Source organism: Acromyrmex echinatior, chromosome 2 (assembly GCF_024713525.1).
Source record: "Acromyrmex echinatior isolate Ae372 chromosome 2, ASM2471352v2, whole genome shotgun sequence".
Classification (NCBI taxonomy): Eukaryota; Metazoa; Arthropoda; class Insecta; order Hymenoptera; family Formicidae; genus Acromyrmex; species Acromyrmex echinatior.
The window spans coordinates 22,248,128-22,266,891 of record NC_141853.1 but is presented as its reverse complement, the minus strand read 5'-3'; the positions used below and the strand labels follow the sequence as shown (position 1 = coordinate 22,266,891).

The 18,764-nt window shown below is 34.1% G+C and overlaps 2 protein-coding genes across 5 annotated transcripts in view; one reads left to right on the top strand and one right to left on the bottom strand.

The window, feature by feature from the left end:
- LOC105150967 (uncharacterized) overlaps positions 1-18,609 on the top strand; it is a 33,535-nt gene extending 14,926 nt beyond the window's left edge. The window contains exons 1-6 of one of the 4 annotated variants that reach the window (XM_011064382.2): positions 13,550-14,075; positions 14,831-15,322; positions 15,826-16,070; positions 16,557-17,133; positions 17,536-17,764; positions 18,185-18,609. In XM_011064382.2, the coding sequence (XP_011062684.2) occupies positions 14,831-15,322; positions 15,826-16,070; positions 16,557-17,133; positions 17,536-17,764; positions 18,185-18,336 (1,695 nt within the window). In that variant the 5' untranslated portion in view covers positions 13,550-14,075 and the 3' untranslated portion in view covers positions 18,337-18,609. Of the gene's footprint in view, positions 1-13,549; positions 14,231-14,830; positions 15,323-15,825; positions 16,071-16,556; positions 17,134-17,535; positions 17,765-18,184 lie in introns of those variants that run through there. The other 3 variants (XM_087402669.1, XM_087402670.1, XM_087402668.1) reach the window with 3 other exon arrangements.
- LOC105150965 (hypothetical protein) lies at positions 5,620-9,190 on the bottom strand. The gene is made up of 4 exons (XM_011064381.2): positions 7,961-9,190; positions 6,487-6,594; positions 6,224-6,409; positions 5,620-6,108 (listed from the first exon to the last, which is right to left on the bottom strand). Exons 1-4 carry the CDS (start codon positions 8,887-8,889, stop codon positions 6,021-6,023), a joined length of 1,311 nt encoding a protein of 436 aa, XP_011062683.1. The 5' UTR covers positions 8,890-9,190; the 3' UTR covers positions 5,620-6,020.
- Positions 18,610-18,764: the final 155 nt, after the last annotated feature.

Genomic DNA, 18,764 nt, shown 5'->3' with positions numbered 1-18,764 from the left:
TCTCGTCTTTAATATATCGATGTCCTCGGAGCATCCAACATCGCGAACAAAAAAATGAATGTAAATGGATTTATAGATATACGACCTTAACAATAAAAAAAAACGTGAGACTCTTCTTAAGAATCTTGAATTTTGAAATGATACAAATATTCTGAAGAAGTTGCGAAACGTCTTTTTGGCATTCATTTCTTTGCGATCAGATCGCCGATCAGATCACACTGATCGTACGAATGTTTCCTTAATTTCCACCTTGTTCTCGACTTTTGAAGAGCTCCCGCGTCCTCGAGATCAGCGCTCGCAATCAGCGACATCATTCGATATTGCGATCACGTTGTACATCGTATGTATCCCACGCAAATCACGACGCATAAAGACCTCCACGACGTTTTCCAATATCGTATACTCGTTTTCCTTGACATATCTTGAAGATGAGCCCACGCATCATAGACGTCCTACGTACACTTACGTATTGCGACAAAAATTTTTCAGCACAATTATAATATAAAATGGTCAATTATTATTGATTATAATCATTACAATTATTATTAAACAAATATATAAATTAATATTATATATTACTGAACTTTCGATAATTGCGAATTATGTATTAATAAAATATAATCAATTTTACGTTTACCGTTAGTGAATAAATTTAATTTTTCCTTAAATGTTATATATTTGATTTAATAGTAATTTTTTAGACATAATAAAATGTTGAAATATTTGAAACTATTAATATTAATTATTATTTTGTTTTAATAAAAGATTTGTTACTTATAAAAAAGTATTACTGTTTATATATATATATATTGTTTTGTTTATAAATTTTTGTAATGTTTTAAAATACCTACATAATTTTTTACAATAACTTATACTATAATTTAACAAGCATTAAGTAAGACCGATATGAGCCAACACAGGATGTTCAAGTATATCTTGTGTTGACTCATCGGCATTACTTAATTTGTTAGATTTAATCATTTGAGTCTATTTCATTTATTAATTTTGATTTTATATACTATAATATTTTATCTGTATAAAAACTGTATTGTTCTAATAATTTGTGAAAAGAATTTAATAATGCGAATCGAGAATTATCGGTAACAATCCTTAATGCATAATCATCCATGGAAATAAGTTCGCCATTCGCATACATTATCCGTGATATGCGCTTTCACAATACGAGCCGCATCACTTCCGTCGTGGTGAAACTTACTGATATTAAAAAGAGTCTCGCATCGAGCCTTCGTATGTTTAGCCGTGCATTTAATGCAACAAGGAAGACGAAAGCCGTTTGTGATAAACGATGACGGCTTGCACGTCACGATGGCATGCCATCATATGTGATATTTATCTTCTATCTGGCAATGTCGCAGAACAGACAAGTTCAAGTGTAAAATCATGAAAGCTGAACATGCACAGAATGCTCCAGAAAATTTATATAATGATACCAGATAATAATATTCCATACTTTATGCAAAGTTTCTCTCTTATTAAAAGCGAAACTGAGATTGATTACGCGTTATTTAATGCTGAAAATTGAGAGATCCCAATGAATTGTGGTGCAAATATGTGAACATAATTTTGTTTCTTTCAAATTTTAACTTGATTTTTTTATTTATTTATTTTATTTATTTAGTTGAATATTAAATTTATAAAAGGCAACGACAGTGAAATTTTCAAAACATACTACAACTAATTATATAAAAAATTGGGTCCCAGTAAAATGAGTTGTCATATAATTTGATGGAGAATTAATTTTCGAACTATGGTGTATCAAAGGTATTCTATGAAACACAAGTTATTGGACTTTGATACATTATAGCTAAAAAATTCTCCATTATTAAGCCTTGTGTTTATAACTCTCTTATATTCTCCGTATAAGCTACATTATAAATGAAAATTAACTCATTTCTCCGAGACCTAATTTTACATACCTATAATTAATGCGGGGTCTACCAATTATAAGATAAATTGGGTCTCGGTGAAATGGGTTAATTTTCGTTTATGATGTAAATAGCTAATAATATGATGAACAAAACATGTCATAGACTTAATAATGAATAATTTTTTAAGTATCTATCAAAAGTGCTGTGTAAGCACAAGTTTTGCACTTTAATTGATACATCATAGCTAAAAAAATTATCCATTCTTGAGTCTTATATCTGTCACATTTTTTGTACATCACATTAAGTTATATGTGAAAACTAATTAATAACCGAGACCTAATTTTTTATATAATTATTTCAGCTTCATTAATTAGCTCTTTCCATCAAATTTTTCTGGAGATAGAATTAGAATTTAATAAAAATAATATCTTATTATTTATATTGATCTTCCGGTACTCTGTAGGAAAACATGTACATTTATGTACAATATGTGTTAAGTATGACAGACCATTTTCGCGTAATGTGGCCGAGATCATCGTCCCGACAATTATTCTCTCGCCGACTGTACGATTTAATTGTTCGTGTGCATCTCTCCATGGAGAGAGATGTGCCTATGCTCGTGTTATCTGAGATCGTAGATAGAAATAGCATGAAATTGTCGTGCTAACGTCCAAGTGAAAACGGATCGTGTTTTATAAACCGTGTTTAAATACGAATTTTATTAGACGATCGAAAGCATTTATATATTGATGTGATTCATCGAGAAAATAATTATTTTGCGTTTTCTCACCAGATATCGATCGGTGAACTTTTCTAATTTTCTCAACCTCACGATGAGAATTAGAGAATTATTCAGATCGTGAGAAGAAACGGTGAAAGTTTTTTTTTTACACAATGATGCCGTTAAAAGGAGGACTGTTTTTTTATGCAAATACAGGAAAAACTAAAGCGCGCGCTTATTTATTCGTATTTATTTTCCGGAACGCAAAATTGCGTCGCGTCGTCACTTACATGTTTCACTTGGACACGACGCCCCTTTGGCACAATTTTCTCAAACGTAAAAAAATGTCGAAGAGGCGGAATCTCGGAAGCATTTGTCGCGAAGCCAGCGGAAACGCGCGTTCTTCCGTTTTATGAGCGATCTCATTGCTCAACTATGCTTGAAACGACTTGCGTCGCTCTCAGAAGTAGAGAATCGGCGCAAGAAGTGGCTCACTTTCGATACTGAAGTCGACGAGTATACGGTTCATTTCATATTTTATTTCAGGGTGGAAACGAATCATCGATTTTTTGTGTCTTCTGATCATCCTTGAAATATTCAAGTTTTCTCTAAAACCAGACGACGCAAAAAAATGTTTTTAAGTTTCACACGAGATCACTATCATAATGAAAATCTTCTATTCTCTTCCGGGAAAAAAATTCTGCCGAGGACAATGTGATAAATAGTCCAAAAAGGAATGAATGTTATCGAGGATTAACACTTAGAAACTAGCATATATGATTTTAAACCGTTGAACTCGCGACAGTAGAATATAAGTCGGCAAAAACGAAATTTAGGTATCTCTTCTCTCGTGTATAAATGTCTTAAAAATTTTTTAATTTATTTTATCTTTATAAGGAGAAAAGAAAAGAGAAAAAAAAGAAAGTATCATAAAGAATATATTTTAACAGAGGATTTTGCATTAAGTAAGTGGTTTCACAAACTGTTTCTTGTTTCTCCAAATCTGGAAGATTCGCACCACCGTTTTGCTTAATTAGCCAAGTAAATTTGTACACACAGAAAAATACACATCATATAATAATAATAATTATTTATTTCAAGTATTTCAAAAGTTCACGTATCTAAAAATCTGTCATAAGTTCATTAAACAAAATATTCCGAGCTTATAATATAAAGTTACTTCGATTAATTTTATAACATTCTTTGAAAGGAAATAAATTCTTGTTTGGAGTACATAATAATAAGTTTTTTAAAATTCGTAATAAGTATAGTTTTAAGATTATTATCAAGAAGACATTCTTTGTTAAAGATAACTGTTACTTAAGAGGAAAAAAGTAAATTTAGTAATCACTTTTCTTAGCAACGGAATTTTCTGTATGTATTACGAATGTTAAGGAAACAGAGGAAACTTTTGGACAATGCTGAGATAATTTTTTGCTCTTTATCATAAGTTAAGAGTGTTCTTATGGCATTCATTCAGAGTCAATCGATTTGAGATCAAATGAGCGAGTAGGCGATTTGAAGTTTTCCTGCATTCCTGAAGTGAAAATGGAGAAGTATCAGTTCGCCTTAATTGCACTTGTCCCTCTTAATTACTAATTATTGTTTTATTAAATGTCTTTGACATCTTAAACTTTCGCCATGAAATGATATATTGATATAAAATAATGTTTCATTATTTACTTCGAATTGACGTTTTTGATGCCGCTACAGATACTGCGTCACCTGTAATAAAGTAGTACGAACATCATTAATTAAATAACAGAGCCTAAGTGACAGGAATAAACGAATAATAACGGTGATTATATACTTGACAGTTCCGGATGCGTGGCAAAAAAAGATATTCCAAATATGTACTGTCATGTGGATACCGTTTAAGAAACTGTAATACGTTCTACATGTTATATAATATCAGGCGATTATATATAAAAGTTGCAATATAATTTTATGTTATGTTGTCCGATAAACTGAATCTTATATTATGTTTACATCATAAAAGCAACAAAACGGATTCTTTTAATAGTTAAATATAGAGTGAAATAATAATTCCAGTGTTCTATTTCTTAGGTATTATTTTCTCAGATTCTTTAACCAATTCGGTGTCATTTCTTTCCTTAGTGAAAATGTCGGGAGAGATCGTCACTTATTGCAACTTTCTAGTTATTAGCATTATACATCTTTATATTTAAGTCTTAAATTAACGTTCTGTTAAATTATAGTTTACTTAAAATTGTGAAGGGTATGATTGTTTTATTCTCTCTTCCAAAGTTTATTTCACCAAGAATCTCATACTTATCTCTACTTAATCGATTTGTTTTAAATCATTTCTTCCTTTTGTCACGTAATTAATTATTTGATAACAATAAATATTTTGTTTAGTAAAAATCGTCAGTAAATTCTGATCATAAAATCTGTTCTTAAAATTAACACTACAAAGTCTACAACAAACACTAAAAATTAACACTACATATTCGGTGTAACACAAGTGATGTAAAATATATCAATCATGAAACATAAATATTGAGCGTCAATAAATGTCAAGCACGCATTGTTACGCTAAGCCATCAAATTATCCGTTTTAATCCATTTAATCTCGGCGGCAGCTTATTAATTAAAAATTACGGCGTGGCTGTGCTCGGCCACTTGTAATTATTATCAACGGTAATGTACAACTTGCGTGCGGGATAAATTGGTCAGCCCCTATTCGTCGTCCGAAAGTCTGTTGCATTCGGAAATTCTCGGATCGCACTGCCATAGAATAACGCCGACCTACTTTTATACTCTGCGACTACTTTCACTTGCGAGGACGAGGTCGGCACGGATGCACGGGCGGAACGAATTTCCGAATAACATACCTCCGTCTTGCCTCGACACTTCGTTCTTTAAGTCCAGTATTTCTTTATTTGTCACTTTTATGAAAACTTTCGCGTTTCGAGCGTAACATTCATTTGTACGCAAAAGTAAGATTTGTTAATCGTTGCGAGATATAAATGACCAGAAAAATCATCGTTTTTATTTATTGATGGTATCGTGATTTTTATTAAGAATTGTCAAACTACACAAAATGTTTTGTATACATATAATTAAAGTTGGATACCATCGCGTAATTAATAAAAAGTAAAGATTTTTTTTTAACATGATTTCTTAATTTGAAATGAATAATGTAGCTAATATAATATCAATATTATCTATATGATATGGTTATATATAGCAATTGATGTTGATATATCAATGATAGTTATAAAATAATATATTATATATGATTAGTGTAATACAATGCGCTTCATCAATTTTTATACTCTCGCTGTTTCACGCGTAAAGGCGTGAAATTTGCATAATGTGAGAACATTATCGTCATAAATCAACGAAGGAGAGATCGCGTGCATGCCGATCCTCAGGCTTCCTAGTCATTAACAGCTGATCGCCGCACAGTCTTTTTTCCTAACGGCGCTGAACACTTCACGAAGGCCATTTCTTTTTGCGACGTCGTCCGGAGTTCTGTCAATGAAAAAAACAATGTGTTCTTATCTTTTTTAAATTATTGCAGATCATATCGCGGTCAGTATAATATGACAGAACTATATGAGAAAATATGCCTGAAGAAATCGATTACCTGGTAGCTACGTTCCACAGGATGTTCTGCAGAATGTTGGATTGTGGCTCACCGCCGGTTAAAATCAATTCGCAGACTGATCGATCCTCGCAAATGATAGATTGGTTATCATCATACATGCGTGCTTGCTTGTGTTCGACCGGTAGATTGGCAAGTCGTAACTTCGAGAGAACGATGTTCGGCTGACTAATGGAATTTTTCTTTAATTAAATATATAAGCGGATATTTGAATTAGAGGCGGAAAAATAGGAAAAGAGACTTACGTTGTCGTGTTACTGATCTGGATGACGTTAGGCTTTAACGACGCCAATAGCAGACCCAACGGCAGAAAAGTACCAATTAGATGAATAATCTTCTTCCAAGGGAACGGTCTGTAAACAATATATTCTAGTTTCATATTTGAGAAAAGAATAATATTCTTGAATAAATAATAAAAAGATGAATCATTTCATTAAGTAATTCCAATATAACGGATTAGAAATAGTACATACAATTTGAGATAATTGAATTAGATAAGACAATTAAGATGTAGTCAAATAATATATTTATTTAAAAATTATTATATATAATTATTATACAGGGTGGGCCATCTATTGGTACGTTTTTAAAAATGCGATCAAATGAGCATACATTGATATTTTTTATTAATTTTTTTTTTGTTGTGAAGCTAAAAGTATCCGCGTCAAGAATGAAAAACGATTTCGTTCATGTGGCTCCCTCTACTGGCCTTACAGTATGCCATTCGGTCACCCCAATTATTAATGACATTTTGGACTACCTCGGCGCCAATTTCATTCAAAACAGTCGTAATATTGTTTTTCAAAGCTGGAATTGTCTCACACTTTGGGCCACAGCCTCAATATTCTCGGGTGTGTGCACTGTCCGAGCTCTGGGACCACTTCTGTCATCCACTAACATCCCTTTCTCACGAACTTTCCTCACCAATTTGCGTATAGCTCCTTCGGTGGGTGCTCTATCACGACCCATATTTCTTTTCAAAATTCGTACAGTTTCGGCGACACAGCACTGACTTTGAAAATAAGTTTTTAAAATTTCAAAACGCTCTTCAAGAGAAAACATGTTGTTTCGTGCCGCGGACGGTATGACTAATAAACTGTCAAAATTTCGGGTCTGTAGCTCGTTCGGTGTTGCCATACGACGAAATTCAAAAACGTACCAATAGATGGCCCACCCTGTATATAATATTATTTTGATATAAGATTATTTATATATAATGTATCACACTTGCGTTTTTCTCAGCGAAATTTAAATTAAAATTATTTATTAATAATAATTTACATTACTTAGATAATATATATTATTAAATGTGTAGAACAATGATCGTAATACACTTAGTTGAAAAAAGTTCATTATTTATTACCTCGCGTGAATTTAATGAAAATTAAATAACGTTTCTCTTATTCTTTCTTTTCATCCCTCTCTCTTTCTTTTTCTTTCTCGTCATGTATAATAGTAAAACAAATATTGAAATATACAAAGTAAAAAGTAATAATATCTTAATTAAACTCAAAGTAATATTTATACAACTGATCGCGTTAAATAACAATTAATACCAATGTTAAACTATATTAAGCTATAAAGAACAAAAAAGATTGATCTTAGTAAACAGAGACCAGTCAGATATGTGTAAAATAATGTAATGTAAAATAACGTTTAATATTATCTCCTTGGCATTACAAATGTGTCACATTAATATGTTCGCTTTAAAATATTTACCTTTTCTCTCGTGCATAAGCTATGCTCGAATGTGGGTCCTCTATATATTGCACATCGTGGTATTTGTCATCCGGTTGATAAAACGGATATGGAAATTTCCGCTTTCTCGTGTAAGTTGACTCGTGTTGTTGAAGTACCACGACACCGTTACTCTCCGGTCTCTTGATCACTTCGATCACGGTCTCCTGCGACGCCGGCTGATAAGCATTCTGATTCTGATCGACATAATAATTGATGACGTACGGCGATTTTAAGACATCGTAAATACCGGTCGATTGATAATCAGTCGTCGTTTTCCCGAACATGTCTTGCGTCTCTGGCTTCTTAACGTTTTGGAAGAATGTCTGATCGGCAAACATGTGGCTGACAGCGCCTTGTTCATATTGTGATCTCGAACTCTCCGTAACGGCCTGCTGATCATGGAAAGAATGACGGATGTTCGACGTTTGTACTATATCGTCATCCTCGAACTTAATTTTGCTCGATCGCGTCGCTTCATCCAGCAAACTGGAGACACCCTGATACGCATCCTGAAGAATATTCTGAATCCGTTCACGCTGTCCATTCAGATTAACGTTGTTTTCGAATCTCACATGTTGAACGTTATCAAAGGGATTCCTGATGATCGGGTGCTCGATTTCGCCCAAATGCCGGCTAGGCTTGAAGATGTTCGAATCGTTTCGAGAAAGGGTTCCGACGACGGCCGGTGTGATTAATTCTTGGTCGCTGTCGGTGACCAGTCTTAATAACGTAGCGGATGTCGTTATTTCATGAACGGAGTATTGATCTGATATCGAGGAAGTCTCTTCGAAGATGACTTTCGTTTCGCGAGTCTCTTCAGACGCTTCGAGGGTCTTCGCAAGTGTAAGGCCGATGATCAAAAGACGAGGAAGGAGGAAGCAACACTTGGAGATCTTGCGCAACCACATGTTTCTCGTTTGATTAAGTCAGCAATCAGTACGAATGATGTTTGTGCGTTTGCGATGACGAGCGGACGCAGTGAACAGTTATTTCCATTGCGAGATGTCCGCGTACTAAAGCATTTGCTGCGACGTACTGTGACTTTAACTTGTTAAAAGGCAAAAGTAACAACGGGCGTATTCTAAAAAGCGTGAACGTGAGAACAATTAATTACTGCCACCATTCGTACTCCAATTGTCGTTGACAAAGTGAGACGCTGCGACGTTTAGTTCAAGCAACTACAGCCGTAATATTATATATCATGATGCATCATGGCGTAAATGACAAACATCATATGTTTGAAAACAATTTCACATAAAATAAAAAAATTAATGACAATTAATCAAAGAGAAAGTAATTAATTTATTATCTTTCCTTCGCTTTTTTTTCGAATTTATTTCTTTTTTTTTTTAATCTTGTAATTGCAGTTTTGTAAAAATGGTGTAGCTAATATTGTAGCAAAAAAGTAATTTATAAATAAGCTTGAAGTATATATGAAGAAATTGGATATTATCGTTTTTCTACGTTTATTTCATATGACTTCGTGAAAGAAAACTCTGGAGAGAAATTCAGTGGTACACAGTAAAATGGAAACGAGCGAAACATACCAGACTGTTAAATTGCATAAGTAAGATACGAGACGTTACTTGCTCTAGCAGTGCTCGCGGAACATGAATATAATGAGCGGAAGGGGTGAAAAGACTTTCTAAGCCAAGTTTTATCGCCGAGCGGTGAGAGTCTGACCCTGTTTCGTGGCGAGGTCATTCTGATATGTTCTATATGCTCCGGGATGATTTTAAGCTCGTATTTATAGTCGGTTCTTATAGAACTTTTTAAGACTATCTCAAGTACAATCTTAAGATATCATAAATCAATCGCATATTAATTAATACTGTATTAATTTATCTTAAGACAATAATTAAAACGGTCTTATAATAAGAATAAACTATAAATACCGGTCTTAAAGTTTTCATGTTAAAAAGAAGAGTATACTTTTTACACAAGTTGGTTTACATTTCCTTCAAACAACTTTATATCTTGTACAGTTAGCTTCACGTTTATATGAAAAGAAATTTATACTAATGCTCTATTAAATTATAGAGCATCAATAATTCATTAAAAATAAAAGCGAATAATAGCTAAAAGTAAAGAAAGAAGAGAATTTATTAAACGAAAATAACATAAATGAAATTAATGGAATTTACGAAGAGATGATTATTTCAATAATACATTACTTTTTATTGTCTTTATAATCTTAATTAATTGACATTTTTATGTATAATTATATATATTATATATAATTTTATTTAAAAAATTTATGGAATCTTAATCATCTGACAAAAATGATTTGATACCATCCACACAAATCTTTCTTGAAACTTTCTGTCATTGCGTAGATTCTGACGTCTAAAATAGATCTTGCGATGCTCTTTTCTCTTCCATTTGCTCTTATCGTTTTCATCATCGCGACTCTCCCTCTGATATGACTGGCAATGAAAGTAGTTTGCTATGCACAATGCGGATCATTTTACCCTTTCTTTAACATCTACAATCATTTTCGCGGTTTGACGTCCAGACCGATCCAATTCCGATTTGGAGTAGGCCAGCCAATCCCACAGTAACCGGAATCGGAAATAAAAAAATTCCTTATGCCTCTGTAATACCGAAAACGTGCCATTTCTTCGTTCTTGTTCATAATAAAAGAAGAAATGATTTATTTTACGTAATTATCCTAATTCTGCAACGTAGTGAAGATCGATCCATTGTTATCAACTAACTAATTGCATACCATGGACAAACTTATATGTTGATTCCTTTCGAATATTTTAAAAAAGATATTGCAACTTGTACTCAACACTTTATATTTATATAAAGACTTCCTAAAATTTGCAAACTCTTGATCTATTGATAATAAATGTCAGAAAATGAAGAATGTATAAATTGTATACAATGTAGATTGTAACATATACGATGACGCAATGTGGACGTGTCTATTGATTTTGTTTGGAATGACACGTATTGATACGTAATGTAATAAATGCGAAGATACAGCGGAAATCGATGAAAGAGCATACCTAGCTGTTCGACAAGCGAGAAAAGAAATCGTTCGTTTCTGGGTCGGCGTCAGACAAAAAATCCTAGATCGGTGAAAATCTGGCGGAAGAATCGGAAGCTGCTCGTAAAACGGAAACTGTTAAGATGCGTTTCACTCGCGCGACGAGCAGGAATCACCATCGGCGACGTGAGAGAGGAAGGCATGGGTAAAGGAAGAAAAAAAAAAGGAATGACGGAGGTTTCTGGGCCGCGAAAGCGCAAAAATCGGTAAACGGGCGATTCCACGATTTGTTCGCCGATCCGATTCCGTCTACTATACATCGAAGAAGGCCAAATCGGCGATTTGCCGAGCATGAAAATCAACGGCGACCTTCTTTGTCCTTTACGACGGCGCGATGCCGGCGTGTCCTTAATTGTGCAGTTATTCAGCCAGAAACATCATTTCTACCACAGTAAGTACGATTGAAATCATATGTATAATATATGCAGAAAACAAATATAATATATTAGATAAATAATTTTTTTTTGTAATATGTAATGTTTGTCAAAAGAGATTATTGCGTTAGAATGATTTAATTATACGTAATAACACTAATTATAAGTTTCAATAAATCTGTATATTCCATTACAGAATGAAAGAGAGAGAGAGAGAGACGCTAAAATTTTTAATTAATATAAACTTTACACGTTTATAATAATAAAAGTAATTTAAATATTTAATAATTAAAAAGTAATTTAAATATTTAAATAAATACCGCGTTATAAATTATTCAAATCTATTAGTGTATTTTATTTTAATGTAATTCTGCAATAAATAGAAAACAGATCGTGAAGCTAAAGAAAAAATTGCAAGTTCTTTTGAATAAATTCAGAATTCTTCTGTAAACTTCATGTATTTTACGCTTTTATAGGAATTAGTAAACGAAGTAAAAAATTGGTCTCCAAAGAAGGATTCTTGAAAGATTCTCATGCGCGATCTCTCTGAGGTTAGCCGAAACTTCTCATGCCGCGCCTAGAAGAGAGAGCACCGTCGACCCACGTCAGAACATGAGTTCTGCTACGTTTAAACGGTGAAAGTAGCGATTTGACAAAAGGTAAAACTCGCGTGAAAATGACACTGTCGCCGATCGGAGCCGCGCTCACACAAACGGGCGACAACGTTATGGCGACGTCATATCGTCACCCTGATTGTCACGAGTGCCGCAATTAGCGCGTGACACGAGCGGCCTAGTCGGTTTCTCATTATCGTTGTCTTCCATCGTCGGCAAAGACGAATACAACTCTCGCCGCATTGAGAAGCGAGGGAGGAGGACAATGCGAGCACAAGTAATGATGGGGGGGAAACGATCGGAGACCGTCTCCGCGCCACTTCAGTTTTCTCGGTCAATCACGGTAATATCTTCGTCCATAAAGCAATCGCTCGCTTTGCGGAGTATATCTCTAAGCGGCGTGAATAATCTCATTAAGAATGGCAATTAAAATCGCCGCGAAATCAAAGACAAGTTGCGTACGATCGTTTCATTGCTTTTCGTCCGGATGCATTAGACGCGCGAATTACTGTCTGGATTTTTTCAATGTTGTAAGTGTGCCTGATTAGAGATGCTGATAAGTGAGAGAGCGCATTGTAAACAACTTGTCGAAATGATTGCTTTTAACGTTCAAGCGGAATCGTTATCAAAGATTCGTTAATGGATGGAAATGTTAGTAATTATGATGAAAGCAAACAGGGGAATGTTTAAAAATTTTATTTATAGCTGATAAATAAATAAATGAATTTGTAATTTAGTTAATGCAATATATTCACGGACAGAACATTTATTGAAGCATTAAAGATTTAATTAAATACAGATCTGAAAATAATTTTCTTGGGCCATATGAAAATAATTATGTAGGACGTTTAAACTGGTTGCAAGAATGTCAAAACTTTTTGCAGCATTACTTATCATGCTCGAGATTCCCACGTAATTATTTTAATGGTTCAACAAAATAATTTTCAGACCTGTATCTATAATAACTAAATTTTTAGATACTTCAGCAAAGTAATTCTTCCCATATATACATATACTTGCGCGATAATTTTAATATATAACATTTTGCGATAAGATTATAGGCCAATTAAGACATGTTAATATCTAAACGTATAATATCATGATATTTGCAATGTAAACTGCAAACAGAATTAGAAAGATGTTTCAGCCTCATTTAAGAGAACTTTCCATCTCCATCATTTTATTCTAGTCATCTAGCGTTTGTTATTTCTGCAGAAATTCACGCGAAAGCGGAGGGATTTTGAAATAAATCAATATATCTTTGTACAAGAATATGAAATGGCTTGTGTTTCAATCGCCCAGGAGGCTGTTAGAAAAGCGAATGCCTTAGAAACCGCTATATCCCGTGGTACCGCATAACGTACAACAGTGTCTCATGCAAAAATACAGACATCCTTCACTTGTCGGAGGCCAGTGATGGGCTCGATCCCATCGATCATCGATCGTGGCCAGCATGACTGACCTCGCCTCCCATTGTTGTTCCATTGTATTCCAAGAAGGATCGTTATCCAAAGGGAAGGAGAAAGATTCCGTGGGGAACCGTGGCATAGGATGACGGCTGGAGCGAGAGGAAGAAACCGCGAGGTGGAATGAGAGAAAGAGACACGCGCGGAAATCGCTGGCGAGAAGGAGAGACAATGTGGCGCCCGTTCTCCAGGTTGACCAAGCCAAGGAGGTAAGAACGGAATAACACAACGACTACGGGGAACGGAGGAAGATGCAAAATGGACCAAGCACCGACGAAGTGGGGATCTGGATTAAAAGCAAACGAGGGCAACGTCTCGGCAACAGAGCCATCTCGGACCTTGAAGAGTCGAGGTCGCCGACGTACTCCACTTCCGTATATTTCGTAACGTCGCTCTGTTGTCGTTATTATTGTTGTTGTTTTTATTGTTGTTGTTCCTGTTATTGTTACTACTATTCTGCTGTCATACGCCGGCGCAATACGTTGCCCGCAATTCCCGCTAACGGATCTCCGGAAACGACGAGCGGGAGACACACGGGCCTTGTTCATGTAATTGAAGGCGGCTCGGACGACTAATATCGACACGGTTAGTGCGACGCGTTGTGTACGCGAAATGTTCGTCCTCTTTCAGCGCTCTGTCGCGTTACAATCACGCAGTAGAATTTCATAAAATCAAGTAGACGTGCGAAATCTCGAGGTGGTCGTTCACGAGCCGGATGATGACAGCGATCTCGACGAATCGTAATTTTCTAACTGTTTATCTATCTAAAACTCATTAACATAACACGATTTTGCCAGTTATTTAGCAATTTTTATAATATTTTATTTTTATATTTATATTTTTGCTTCTTTTCCAAAATAATGTTAAAATTTTTCACAATTATTAATACGCGATATTTATTACTCTTCTTCCTCATGTGAAAAATAAAGCTGCATAAAAATAAATTTGAAAAAAATTATTATAATGATAGTTACTTGATAAATTCAAAGTAAAATTAATATAATAATTTTAATATTATTCCATATAATTTTCATATGTTATATATGTAACACATGTTATATATGTAACAGTTATTATTGAATAAAAAATTATAATATTGATATTACCGTTACTTTGGGTGTGGTTCACTTGACGCTGCAAATGCTTCGAAGTTTTTGATTGACCAATCGGAAGAAAGAATTTTACTAATTAATAATCAAAAAATACTTCGAAACATTCAAATCATTGAGTGGACTAAGTCTTTGTGGAACTGTGTGTTAAAAGCTTTTTAGCAGGTAAAGATGAGAATTCTGTTAATAACATTTTGAGAAATATATAAAATAAAGCTCTTCGTGTTTCAGATGATGACGAGAGGAGCGATATGTCTGCTCCTGACAATTTTGATGTTAGGAGGTTCTTTGGGTAGCACAAGATATTTTGTGAAAATGCGAACAAATGCGTCCGACATGTTCAAAACGAAAGCGGACAATTTAAGGATTCTTCACGATCCGATAGCGATCACACCGAATCCTCTGTACGATAACACGGGAAACGGGCATCAAACCGATGAGAGAATGACCAAAGAGATATCGAGCGATCAGTATAATCGAAGAAATTCCTTCGTCGAATCTTCGACTTTCAATCCAGACGTACTCAATAAATTTCTCGAGGATTACGCGAATAAAGTTAAGAGCACCACCGAGAGGAATTTCAAATATCCCTTCAGAATTGTAAAACCACCCGCGGAACCTCTTATGCTTGAAATCGATAGCGAGATTACCGAGACAACGACCATCCACGAACAGGACGATAAATTTGATCAAATCTCAAATGCTACTTCAACGGACGATGCGGTAAGAAACATGTTTTAGATAATAAAAAATAAGATGTATTTTGTCTTTTGTATAATCGAATAAAAAAGAAAAGGAAAAATTAAGCAAAAAGATGATGTTTTAATAATTTTAAATTTTGCAGTAATATTTATTATGCAATTATCATTAGATAATAAAAAGTATCACTCTCTTACTTCAAAAATGACAGTAAATAAACATGATTTTCGAATTATTACCCCATAAATGAGTTAAATAAACATCACCCTATAACTTCATAAGAATCGTCAAAATTGTCACAATTTAAAAAGGATGATTTTTTAATAGTCGCAAAACGAAAATGACATTTGACGATGCTAAGAAAATATTTTTGCTGATATTATTGGATTTAAAAGTTAGTAATTTTCTGTCAAATTGAAAAATAATTTTTTCCCTTCTCTGGAAAACTTAATTTTTTTTTAGTTATATTATTTTTGAAGTAAGATATTGATTTGTCGGTTTATTTTTTGTTATCTTTGCTGGTTTAGTTAAGCGAGGCGTTAAATGATACCTTGAAGAGAAACAAATACTACGGTACAAATACTTATGAAGATAGAAATGGCTGGGTGACATTGGAAGCAATTCCGTGGTCTAAGAGCAAAATTTCAAAGTGGCAGGCTAATCCCAGTACACAACGACCTTGGCCAGAGATAAAACCATGGGATAAACCGAGCATGAAACCATGGGCCAGCGACTATACCGTCAGACCCACTTATGAAAACAACAAACCGTGGTAAGTACCACAACCGTTAATTTTCTTTTCACTACGTGATCTTATGTACAATTTGAAAATGGGTTTTGTGGTTGTTATGATGAGAGATATTTATCGTTAGCATCGATACAAAACTTTCTTTCTTATAAATGTATTTACAAAGTTCATCAGGTGTACCTTTTATGATACTCTCTACATTAATATTAAGAAATGTATCAAAAAAATCTCGTAAAAATTTAATCACTTTTTATTTCAGCTTTATTCCTTTCTTTATAAATAAAGCTAGTATAAGATTTATTACAAAAAAATATCAATAATTTTTTTATTTCTTAACATTTTAGTAAAGATCTTAAAACTTATAATTTTTATAATTATAAAAAATCTTCAAGCTTCTCTAAAAATTGCATTACTTGCCTATTAATTGGATATCTATTATTTACTTTATATTATACTTCTCGACGAAATATCGGCTTTAGGCAAATGAGAAAACAAACGATCGTATCTCAGGTACGACAAGCCAAAACCCAACTGGCCAGAGAGTAGCGAGAAACCGTGGCAGAAACCGATTTCACGTCCCTCTTACCATCCTGATGACGCGTCTAATCAGGCGCAGAAGTGGCCGCCGGAGAGACCGTTATGGAACAAGTACGATCCTCATCGTCCCAGTAGCGATATCATCACAGACGACAGACCGTCCAACTTTCCCAGTACTTGGTCCAAACCGCAGAGCTCCTCATATCAATTTATCGATAAATATTCGGATCAATCGGGGGATGGAAGTAATTGGCACGATTACTCATCCAAATACGACCAGGATCGACCTCGGCCAACTTTAGTCACCGAAAGGCCGAATTTCTCGCATTATCAGTACGTGAACAATCATCCACCGAGTCATCCAGCGAGTGGCGACGGCCAGTGGATTCTCTTGTCGACGAACCGAGGATATTCCAAGTCGAGGCAGAGATCAATCAAGTTTGATACAATAAACTCAGCAGAACCATTTAAGAGAATCAATACGACAAGTCGCGGAAAGGAGGAGGAAGAAGAAGAAGAGGTTGTACCTGTGATGACATCGAAACGCCAGGTTAGGCTAAATGATCAAAGAGAATTCAATAGTTTTAATTAAGCTAAAATTTTAATTAAGCTAAAGTATGTCCTTTTCCTTGTATCAGGCAATTTGTCTTTTCATTTTAACGGATCTGACTTTAACAATAATTATTCAAGCAAAATAACAAGTCACGAAGTTAAAATGACGTTAAATGAAACATTACTGATTGAAAAATTTTTTTAAATATTTTAGGACGTTATTTTGATATCATGATGACTTGTGTTCTACTTGTAACAAAATATTGCGCGATGTATTGTGATACTAATATCAATACGAATCAGATGATTTAATTTCACGGAGATAGTTATTATTAGTGACAAATAGATTTATTGAAAAAAATATTATCGACGGCCACTTTATGAAAGATCGTTTACCTAGGTCAGATTGACGGTGTTGCCATCGATCAACGGCACGAATACGACGACGTCCCACGGAGGCCTTTTAGAAGTGGAGAAGACGTTCAAGAGCGTCGAGCAGAGCCGCAAAGAGTACGAGATGGAGAAGCTGTCAACCGTACCGAACATTCTGAACAAAAGACCAATCAGGCATACAACTCTGAGCACGAAACCATCAAGTTCGGCAGCCGTTTTAGCAGCCGTCGGAGCAGGTATGGCTGTAACAAATTAACTTAAAATATATTTCAAAATAATACATATATCAACTGCTTATATCTGAGAGATTTACATTTTGAGTTAATAACAATTTAAAAATGCTCTAATCTTAAATTTTTTTGCCATTTAATAAAATTAAATGTTGTGAAAGTCGAATATTTAATTTATGAAAAAAATAAAAAATTATTAATGTGTAAATAATAATATATGTATACATAATTTTAATGTTTTTATGGAAATTTCTAATTCGTATCGCAAAAGTGAATTTAATGTTATTTAATCGAATAGAGTAAATTCATTAATTACTTTAATAAAGAACGATGACAAAAGTTCACTTAAATCCAATTTGCGTAATACGTTTGTTTGAATTAATACATTTGTTTGAATTAATTATCGTACCATTTGTGAAATGACAGGTATGTTGCCGGCGACAATGGCGATGATGATACCGATGATGCTGGGTCGTCGAAAGAGAGATCTGAGACTGATGAACAACAATCTTGAAGTAAACTTGCATAAGCTCGCGGGGGAATATAACGTTCAACTAAAGAGATCAGTAGGACTATAGGAATTAAAATAGCAGAATTCGTTCGAGGAACTCATTAGAATGATGAATAACAGAAAATACAGCACATGACATATATGCAGAATTACGTTGAAGTATAGGATATAACAATGAGGATCCAGAAACGAAAATGATTTTATTAGAAATTAGTTTCGTAATATTAAATTAAACAAAACGCTACATCATATATATTAGAGTGTATAGTCTCATACTTTTATATATAGAATTTTTCTACCAAAAATCTTACTTACAAAGGTTGAATTACAAAAAGATAAAGTTTAAATTTTTCGATCGCATATTGGATTTGAAGTCAAGTAGTGTGCAAATCACTTTCCAAACATTGCGTTGTTGTAATCAGACTATAGACTGCGTATTAATACTGAATACGTTTCTGAATAATCAATGTATTCCTATTCATACAGACGAGGGTA